The sequence below is a fragment of the Crotalus tigris genome, unplaced genomic scaffold (assembly GCF_016545835.1).
Source record: "Crotalus tigris isolate CLP2741 ecotype Arizona unplaced genomic scaffold, ASM1654583v1 scf7180000019068.10715455, whole genome shotgun sequence".
In the NCBI taxonomy this organism is placed as follows: Eukaryota; Metazoa; Chordata; class Lepidosauria; order Squamata; family Viperidae; genus Crotalus; species Crotalus tigris.
In genome coordinates, this window is record NW_024097358.1 from 6,740,405 (window position 1) to 6,751,086 (window position 10,682).

Consider the following 10,682-nt stretch of genomic DNA (forward strand, 5'->3'; position numbering starts at 1 on the left):
TGGATCACTCAGAGGCCACGTATGCCTTGTGAGTCACGGTATCCAAGCCTGATGTTGAATATTAAAGTAGAATCCAGGAAATGAGGACCAAACAGAATTTGACGAAGGCAGCCCACAAACAAAACCAGCAAGTTGTAAAACCAGCAACTTGTTCGTCTTGTCTTTTTTTTTTTTTTTTTTGGTGTTGATTTTTGTTCTTAAAATGCCTTTAACAATTGTAAATTACCCAGAGTTGCTGGAAGACAGATGACGTATAAACTTAATTATTATATACCAGTGATGGCGAACCTTTTAGAGACCGAGTGCCCAAAAACTGACCCCGCCCCCGCTCCCCCCCCTGCCCTGCCCCTGCTCCACCCCCCATCCCCCACCCCGCCTGCCCGCAGGGCTACTCACCGCCTCCAGGGACTGTCGCAGATCGCCCAGGCAGCCCAGCAGTACTATGGCGGTCACGCCCTCTGCCCGCGCCCTGCAGCATCAACTGTGCACGATGGGGTGTGAGGGCAGAGTCTGGTCTACGCTGCCTGGCTGCCATGTCCTTGGCTGTGCTGCTCCGCGTGGGCCATGCTCAGGGGTGACTTTCCTTCAGGGGGGCTGCTGGAGAGGGGGTCGCGGGGGAGGTGAGGCTGGGGCAACGGCACGTGTGCCCACAGAGAGGGCTGCGAGTGCCACCTCTGGCACCCTTGCCATAGGTTCGCCACCACTGTTATATCCTTTTTTCATATTGAATTTGATTATTACATAATGATAATTTAGACGGAGAAAGGGTATCTACACCAATTGCATATTCAACCCTTGCAATCTGCATAGGACTTTCTCTGCCAGGCTGGGGGCAGCAAAGATAACCACGTCATCTCCATTACTTGATTGTTGACACTGCAGCCAGGAACCTACCTTTCTTTTCTCCAGTAAAAGGCACCACATCTTCTCGGTCTTTGTGCTCCAGTGCTTCTTTCTCCAAGTAGGACAATAGTCGTTCTCTGTCAAAAGGTCCCGTGGCAGGTTTACTGGTCTGATCTTTCTGTCGGAAGCCCGCTGGCAGAAGGGCATTCTGACACAGCAGCGTGAGAAACAGAAGGGATTATTCGGTTAGGAGGAGTGGAACATTTCCACAACTTCTTTACTGTGACATCTAGCTCAGGGCTTTTCAACCTTTTCACCCATTGTGCCACTTTCAGGATATGGCGACATCCGAGGACCACCAGTCGCCTAGCAAGGTGTCGAAAACTTGATGACCAAAAAATAAAAAAGAGGAAAAAAGTCATAAAGTACAGGTAGTCCTCGACTTACAACAGTTCACTTAGTGACTGTTCGAAGTTACAATGGGACTGAAAAAAGTGCCCCCAAGCCACAGCCGAGCAAGACACCTGCCTGCCCGCCCTACGGCGCTCTTCCTCCTGTCCGAGGTTTCCATTGTTGTGAGCATTTCTGTTGGGGATTGGCAGTGGGGATGAGGTGGGGGGTGTTTGGTTTTTATTCTGCCCCCGTCTGCTGCGTGGTTGCAGCAGGTTTTGGTCACTTCACATGACCCTGGGACACTGTGACCGTCATAAATATGAATCAGTTGCCAAGCATCTGAATGTAAATCACACAAGACCCTGGAGATGCTGCAACATTCCAGCTGATCGGCGCTTCTTCTGGGTTCAGTAGAAGCGCCAGGATCAGCGCCGAGCTCCAGCTGGAGCCTGGTGCTGATCGTGGTGCTTCCATTGAGCCCTGACAGCCCCGAAGAAGTGCTGATCCTGGTGCTTCCGCTGAGCCCTGACAGCCCTACAACTCCAGCCATCTCTCGTTCAGGCTTGTACGGTGCTGCCACCGGTTCAGCTCATTCCCCTCCCCTGCTACCCCTTTTCTAGGATGGTCGTGTACCACCTGCCAGGTGCCAATGTACCACCGGTGGTACCTGTATCACTGGTTGAAAAGCCCTGATGTAGCTCATGTGCACGTTTGCTTCAGAGCAGACAACTGAAAAAGGGTACAGATAGTCCTTGACTTGAAACCATCTGTATAATAATGATTCAGACTTACAATGGCACTCAAAACAGTGATTTACATCCTGTTCTTTCATTTACAACCGTTCCCCTACCTAACTCAGCATGTAGATACACAAATGGCAGCTGCCAAAAGAACGTTTTTTTTTCCTCAGAAATCACATTACATTTGGGGCCCTTGTGAGAAAAAGAGGTAGATGCTATACATCAGGGGTCCCCAACCTTTTGGGGACCAGGGACCAGTTCCGTAGAGAAAGGCTTTTCCGCGGACCGGAGGGTGCGTAGCTTTGTGTGCTTCCTGCATCCCACAGATGGAGCTTTGCTTGTTTGTGCAGACCGGTTGCTGGCATGCCGCGGCCCGGACCCCTGCTATACATGCTACAAAGCTGATTTGGAAGAAGTGCTTCAGAGCTGAAGGGAGCTATTCATGAAAGTAACACCATTTTTTCAGACTTGAGTGGAAGTCTGGAGAAAATTAGGTGCACTGAATGAATAGCAGAAAGATGCTTTTCTCTATATCCTATGAAGCCCTTCTGAATCATTATCAAAGCACACACAGATCTAGTAGACGTTAAACTGCAGCTCCATCCCATTATCACCCTCTCAGTATGTATCTCCAGACCATCACCTTCCGCTGCTTCATGAGTCACTTCAAACATTAGTAATAGACCTCTTTGTGTCTTCTGAATGATTGTAAATTCCACAGTCTATTTTCACAGGCCACATTGATGAAGTTAAAGACATCCCATTTAGATGGTTTTTCCTTGTCTTGTGAATTTGGGTATTATATAGAATGGATTACATTTGCTGTGACAGACATTGTGGCTATAGTTAAAACTAACCATGAATCTATCTTGTATCTTTACATCTTCAGGCGTTATAAATATTTCAGGACTTAATTTGGAAAATCGGAAATGTAGTTTCATTGTTTAGAACGTACCTCTGGATCTAGGTCATCAAGGACATTCTCCAGCTGTTTGAGTTCATCCTCAGAGAGTTTGTTCAGAATTTCATCTTCATTGATATTTTTGTATTTCTCCAACTCTTTCCGGAATGGCACTGACATGTCTCCCAATCACGTCCCGTTGACGTTTACTTGTCAATCATTCACAAGACTGTCTTCCGGATTCCTGGAAGAAAAAGATACGATCAGTTCTCTGATCATTTACAGTCATTGCATAAATGGCTTATTGGTGATGCTTTACATGATATGATTCATGATACAATACGGAATCTTAATATCTGCTTGGTGCTTTCAACTACTAAAAGTACTTCACATATATTAGTTCATTGTAATCCTTGTAACAATCCTGTAAGAATTATTAGCGGCCTCTCATGAAGTTTTCATTAGAATAGAATAGAGCTGGAAGGGACCTTGGAGGTCTTCTAGTCCATCCCCCTGCTCAAGCAGGAGAACTATACCATTTCAGATAAGTGGCTGTTTTGTTGTTGTTGTTAATTGCGAAGTCGTGTCCGACCCATCGCGACCCCATGGACAACGTTCCTCCAGGTCTTCCTGTCCTCTACCATTTTTTGGAGTCCATTTAAGTTCACACCTACTGCTTCAGTGACTCCATCCAGCCACCTCCTTCTCTGTCGTCCCCTTCTTCTCTTGCCCTCCATCTTTCCCAGCATCAGGCTCTTCTCCAGTGAGTCCTTTCTTCTCATTAGGTGGCCAAAGTATCTGAGTTTCAACTTCAGGATCTGGCCTTCTAAAGAGCAGTCGGGGTTGATCTCTTCTAGGACTGACCGGTTTGTAGCCTCTTCTTAAAAAGCTGCAGCAGTGGAGCACCCATGATCAATCTGTGTTCAGAGACATTATTTAATCTTTGATTTTTTTTTTCTGGCCCTGCCTTTTTGCTTGTCCTTTGACTTGGCGTGAGCTGAGTGCTGGGTTGTCCCATGGCCCAATCACAGCCATTCACAGAGCATCTCCTGTGTAATGCCTGCATCTGTGGAACTGGAATGAATGAGATTTACCCAGGAGAATTTCTTCCCACACTTTTCTCAAGGTTAATTTCTCCATTCCAGCAAAAGATAGAAAATATTTGCTGACCTGGGAACTATTTTGAGTTTGTGCATTCAAGTTTACAGCGCTGTTTACCCATTGGATTCATTTATTAAGGTCTGCACACAGACTGACGCATTAAGGTTACTGATGATGAATTTCTAAATCCTAACAGTGAGACAAGAAGCATTATAAATTTGTGTGAGAAAGAGAGCCGTGTTTATAATTGAGATCAGTTTCCTCAAAGTTTTCGTTTGCATACTTGACCTTGTTTCTCAAACATGTTTTCCACCTAGGGGGGAAAAACATTCTTATATTCTGAGCAAAGTTATGAAATATTACCTTCACCCTGACTTAGCTTCATGATCTCATCTAGCAATGTGATTGCACTGCTTGGAGCGCATGATTCTTAAACTATGTGGAGATCCCGTTGTACTACTATACGTAATTCTTAGACTGCTTCTGGAACCTCAACAATATGTCAGAGCTCACCCATGTGACCCTTTTCTTACCAATATTTTGTTTTCCACATTTCAACATCTCAACACTCCCAAGAAACAGATGACTCAAAATAAAGACGTACTTTGGCATTCCCACAATGCTTCTGATATAGTGTCACTCCGAGTACAATTAATATATCAACCCTCCTTGGAGAGAGTTAAACATTGGCTTGAAAAACGACTCTTACTGCTCAGTTTGAAAGGTTCCCAATGGGATACATCAATTCTGTTTTTTGAGCACGGTCTTGAAAAACAATTTTATTGGGCTTAAATTTTTTTTCCTTACTAAATATTTTTTAAACATGAAGACTCTATTCTATTAAAAGAAAACGATCAAACTGGACTTGATCCTTCTTGTCATGTTCAATAGATGCTTTTCTGATCATTTTATGTAATTGCTTGGCTATTTATGCACATCAAGCTCACTCTTGCTTTGATCTAGAGAAGATTAAAGAGTGGAGGAAAGAAGAAAAATATCCCACTTTTCTGTGCCAAAAAAAAAAAAAAAAAGGAATTAACAGAACTGTACAAGGATAACATTTAATGGGCTTGGTCTATCCATAGAAACAACCTTTATTTACTTGTTACTTTAGCCCAGTTGCAATGAGAAATATTGTTTGGTTATTCTCTTTATGGAAATATGGGAAATAGTCATAGAAAGCAAGATTTTCTCTACAACCTTCCCAGAATTGGCATCCCAACATCAGAAGCCATCCAACCAGATTATGGTTGAGGTGCACCAAACTTGGGGCCTTCTAGACCAGTGGTTCTCAAGCTGTGGGTCGGGACCCCATTTGGGGTCGAACGACCATTTCACGGGGGTCGCCAAACAACGCAGTCCGCCATTTTTCCCCCCTTTTCCTTAGCTGTGCTACTCCCTTTTATTCTATTGGCTTTTGAAAGCCAATAGAATAGACTCTCTTGAATAGAGTCTAATTCGATTGGCTTTCAAAAGCCAATAGGAATTGTCCAGGCTGTCTCTGCCCTGCTGAGCCCGCCAAAAGTCCCATTCTGCAAACAGTGCTGCACCAGTTGAGTAGTCCTCGACTTACGACCGGTTGAGTAGTCCTTGACTTATGACCGGTTGGGGGTCGCGGCATTAAAAAGGTTGAGAACCACTGTTCTAGATGATTCCCAAATGCAACTCACAGGTGACCTGGCTAGCAAGTGCAGTAAAGAGAACTGCTTACTATTTAGCATCATTTGAAAACCCAATTCCTAATTTGTAGCAAAGAATATAAAAAAGTCAGAGCGTACTGATAATAATCAAACCAGTCACCTCTGTCTTGATGTACAGTATCCTCTTCCACATATGTTTGCAGGCCAGTTCAAAAGACTGGGTGTTCTGAACTCTTTCTCAAATCAGAATAGGGAGACCAAGTTAAAGCTGGGTCAGAATTAGGCTGCATGCATAGATTCAAATCCTCACTCACTGGGTAACTTTGGATCAATCACTTATTCCTGATCACTTGCCTTCCACAGGATTGTTGTAAAGCGGTGGTTCTCAACCTTTTTAATGCCGTGACCCCCAACCGGTCGTAAGTTGAGGACTACTCAAACCGTCGTAAGTCGAGGACTACTCAACTGGTGCAGCACCGTTTGCAGAATGGAACTTTTGGCGGGCTCAGCAGGGCAGAGACAGCCTGGACAATTCCTATTGGCTTTTGAAAGCCAATAGAATTAGATTCTATTCAAAAGAGTCTATTCTATTGGCTTTCAAAAGCCAATAGAATAAAAGGGAGGAGCACAGCTAAGGAAAAGGGGGGGAAAATGGCGGACTGCGTTGTTTGGCGACCCCCGTGAAATGGTCGTTGGACCCCAAATGGGGTCCCGACCCACAGGTTGAGAACCACTGTTGTAAAGAAAAAAACCAAGAGAAACAATTTGGGGAGCACTCTTAATATTTCAGTGCCGGGTTCATGCAAAGCAACTATTCTGCCCCGTGTAAATTGGGTCTTTTCTGGGGCAATCCTGCATTCTCTTCTAGATGCTCCTTCCATAAATTGTTTCTCTTCAGAAAGAATTCCTACTTCAGAAAACAGCAAACTCTACACTTCGGCCAAGGTCATAAACCGATAATCACTTTTTTGAATTCTTCCAGGAGAAACTCTCCATCGTGCTGTTTTGGATACATTTTCTTTCTTTCAGAGATAACATTTCATGGGAACCAAGAATAGCTCTTTAAAAATGAAAAGACATGTCTTGAAGAATATATAGGGCATTAATAGTTGTGATTCTCCCTCCCCTCCCCAGCTGTAACATACTGAAATCTTTTGATTTTAGAACGAGAAGAGATTTTAGAGGTCATCTATTCTGAATCACTGCTATGCAATAATCTTGCCACAATGGCTTTTCCTATATAGAAAGAAAAACTCTGCTTAAATTCCTCCCAACTATTTGGGCAGACTGTTTCCCAAAGCACTTCATTTCAGCACCGAACCATTTTTACTCTTTGATCACATTTTTCTACTATTTAGCTAAAATATTCATTTTTGCAATTCCAAGGCATTGGCTCTAGTTCTTTCCCCTGAAGCACCATTTTTTTTTTCATAATGATAAGATTAACTACCCATCTACAGAGAAGACAGCAACGTGCCAGAATTTATCTATAGCCTGATGAGTAAAAAAAGTGCGAGCTTAGAGTAACATACCTAAATATAGCTTTTATCCCACAAACATGCCCCAAAAAATCAACAATGGGTGTGCTCGTAAAAAAAATGCTGCAAACCCAGCATTAATTCTTCAATCATAACTAACTGATAGACATTTGTGATTATTTGCAGGCTGTCTGCAGGGTGTGGTCAGAAAGGTCAGGATGATGGCTGCAATGATGCAGTTGAAGCTTTGTCTATTTTTTTGTGTTTGATACATATTTAAAAAAAAGGCAGAATGTTGATTGGACACTCATGACCACCATCATGTTTTTTTAAACCACATTCTGTGGGTAGCCCTGATTGTTTGCATGTGAGCTTTCCATGGTGATTTGCAACCACTGTTGAAAGGCTAATTTTACCTTTAAATTTGCACAGTTAGTAAATAAGGACAGGCAGCAGAGCAATAGATAAGGAAGAGGATGCATTTGGAAGCATATCCATTGCTCACAAAAGAGCCACATAAATTCATCTTCCAATCAATCCCATGAAACTCTGAAGTATGATTGATAGATTAATGAATGAAGTATTGGGCCTTATTCAAAATATGAAGGTTATAACCAGCTATGCAGGCAGTGCTTGTTTCCCTATCCAGATTCCCAGGATTTAGTTTTTGTTTTTAATCTCTTTTAATTTAAGCTTTTAAAGTTTCTTCGAACATGCTTATTTTGGCAGACACATCTGGCATGGGTGCTCTTAAAATGTACTGATTATACAACTGCAGCTGGCTCGCAGGGAAGTGGTGTCATCTGTGGATTTAGAAAGGAGATGGGACAAGACAGTGAAGATAGCTAACAAGTGAGTCTCTTTGAGCCTTTTTTGTTTTAAATCAGGCATCTTAACTGAATTCCCTGATTTGTTAAATAATAAACAAGCATACAAGACAAAAGATGAAATTATTTTTTTAAAGAAAATAGTTTTTTTTAAAGGACATCCAGACGCAGTGTTTCTCAACCTTGACAATTTTAAGGCATGTGGACTTCAACTCCCAGAATTCCACAGCCAGCAATGCTGGCTGTGGAATTCTGGGAGTTGAAGTCTTCATGCCTTAAAATTGTCAAGGTTGAGAAACACTGGCAGAGAATTATATATATCAACTAGCCCAGGGCTCTTCAGACTTGGCCCTTTTATGACTTGTGGACTTCAACTCCCAGAACTCCTCAGCCGGTGTGCCTGGCTGAGGAATTCTGGGAGTTGAAGTCCACAAGTCCTAAAAGGGCCACGTTTGAAGAGCCCTGAACTAGCCCCTTCATTCCTCTATACACAAACTGGAAACAAGCCACAGATTGTTTCAAAGTGACTTAATAAACCACAGTGAATAGTCAGTCATTTTACCCAACACACCCATGGCTGAATCAAAAGCAAACAAATCCTGTTGTAGGTCAGACAAGTGGTGTGAACGCTGAATTTAAAGAGAGGAGATTCCAAGGAAGGCATCTGTGTTAAATCACAAGCCTGGATGCATTCTCATTGTCTGAATGGGGGTACGGAATATTACATTCACTCTGAGCTAGCTCCATGATCTCATCTAGTGACTAGATTCTATACCGATTGGCACACGATGCCACTTCACTCACTAGAGTTCCTGATTCTAAAAAAGGTTGAAATCTCCTAGTTCAGAGATATGGGCACAAGCTAGCTTGGGGCACTGTCCATCTCCTGAAACCAACCCCAAAAGAGGGGGAAAAAAACACAAAACAAAACCTTGGCTGCCATCTTAGACCTGCTTTCTAGGAAGCCAGAACCTTTGGAAAAAAAAACAAAACCAAATTTAAGATCAAAATCAATACACTGCACAAAGGGGGATGTTTCCTGCCGCGTGAGCGTCTGCTGCAGGAGAAGAGATCCATTCCCCCCCCCCAATGGTCAACTGGAGTCAGAAAAGCCGACTTCCCCTCCCCACCTTGGCCCCCTTGGGAGGGGATGATGGGAAGGGTTGCTCTTCTGCATCCCACACACTCATTTCCCGGGGTGGACCGGAGCCGTTGCCCAAACCCAGGTCCCTGCAGCTCAAACTAAAGGCGACCCCCCCACGACCCACCACACCCCCCCCCCAAAAAAAATAGCCCACCCAGGAAGCCGCATAGGCGGGGGCAGTTCGGAAGAAGCGTGCCCTGGCGGGACAGCCTTCTCTTCCCATCCGTTCCCCCCTCCCCATCCATGCGCCTTTCAGGAATGCGTAACTAGGAGACCCTGTCGATCAAGGCGCTCGTTTTTCACAGCCTTTGGCGAGGCTGGCAAGACCCGGGGCGGATCCTCCGATGCGTGTCCCCCCCCCCCCGCCTTCCCCAGCCAGCCAGCCACCCACCCACCCATCGCTCATCCGCCCCTCTCCGGGCAGCAGCGAACGGCCCGGGCAGCGGAGCATCCACCCCTCAAGGCAATTGGGCACCAGCCGCCGCCTCGCCAGATCTCTCCAGGCTGGCTGGCTGGCTGGAGGGATCCAGCGGGATGCCCGCGCCTTCTCCCCCGCAGCAGCATCCTTGCTGGAGAGCGGCGGCAGGCGAGGAGCCAAGCGACCCGGGGAAGCGAAGGGGGCGATGGCAGGGCTTACCCAGCACCGCCGCCTCTCCCTGGCCGGGGTCCCTCCGGCCCGACTGGCAGTCCGCACCTCGCCCGGTCCTTTCTCCGCGCGCTCCTGCCGAAGCAGCCCGGAGCGCTGTCAAAAGAGGCAGGGCGCGCTGGCCGAACCAAAGCCGGCCGCCGCGCAGGCTCAGTCGCGGCTGCCGGGCACTATGGGGCGCGTAGTTCGAGGCGGCTGCCATGGTAACGCTTCTCCGAGGATGGGGTGGGCAGGGGAGGGGAGGGGGCGTTGGCGCTACTGCATGCCCCGCAGCGAAGGAGGACGGCCGGCCCTAGCTGGGTTAGCTCCCCCGGGAAGCAGCGGTTCCTCTCCCGAGGGATGCAGGGCGCTGGCACCTGTTGGCGAGCAGCCTCTCCTCCTTCTCCTTCTCCTCCTCTTTTGGGTCAAGGCAGGCGAACCAGCCTTTCTTCCCAAGTCCCAGAGTTGCTTTGGCTTTGCAGTACAAACCTCAGTGGAAACCAGAGACTCGCTTTGCGGACTTTGAGCTGGAATTGGGAAGGCAGAAATCAGGGCTTACTGGATTTGAAAGTGCATTGCCAAAACAAACAAACAAACAAACAAAACACCCCAAAACAAAAAAACCAGCAATTTTGTCTTCCCAAAAAAAAAAAAAAAAATAGTCCTATCTCCAGCCCCTTCTCCCCAACTAAATATTCAGTTCAGGCGTTAAAATGCCTTTCGTCCAAGTCTTTCATTCTGGCACGCCAAGTTTCCCTATCCCGTTGTGTCCTTTTGCATTATTATGATTGTTGGTTTTATTTGTCCTCTCTTTCATTATTTGTGCAAAGAACGCAAGGCAGTTGTCAACACATCTTCCTCCTGTTTTTCCCACACCACCGACCCTTGAGGTGAGTTGGGCTGAGAGAAAGTGACTGGCCCAAGGTCACCCAGTTGGCTTTCGTGCCTAAGGCAGGACTAGAACTCATGGTCTCTCAGATTCTAACTTGA

General features: G+C 45.8%; 1 protein-coding gene and 1 long non-coding RNA gene across 3 annotated transcripts in view; one reads left to right on the forward strand and one right to left on the reverse strand.

The window, feature by feature from the left end:
• The window catches only part of LOC120315150, a 27,685-nt gene extending 19,651 nt beyond the window's left edge, over positions 1 to 8,034 (forward strand). Inside the window, exon 3 of the long non-coding RNA XR_005558609.1 lies at positions 7,826 to 8,034. This is a non-coding gene — a long non-coding RNA (uncharacterized LOC120315150). The remainder of the gene's footprint in view (positions 1 to 7,825) is intronic.
• TMOD2 (tropomodulin 2) overlaps positions 1 to 9,867 on the reverse strand; it is a 25,986-nt gene extending 16,119 nt beyond the window's left edge. Inside the window, exons 1-3 of one of the 2 annotated variants that reach the window (XM_039359005.1) lie at positions 9,705 to 9,865; positions 2,932 to 3,121; positions 895 to 1,051 (exon numbers count right to left, since the gene is read on the reverse strand). In XM_039359005.1, the coding sequence (XP_039214939.1) occupies positions 895 to 1,051; positions 2,932 to 3,057 (283 nt within the window). In that variant the 5' untranslated portion in view covers positions 3,058 to 3,121; positions 9,705 to 9,865. Of the gene's footprint in view, positions 1 to 894; positions 1,052 to 2,931; positions 3,122 to 9,704 lie in introns of both variants that reach the window. The other variant, XM_039359006.1, reaches the window with a different exon arrangement.
• Between the last annotated feature and the right edge of the window lie 815 nt (positions 9,868 to 10,682).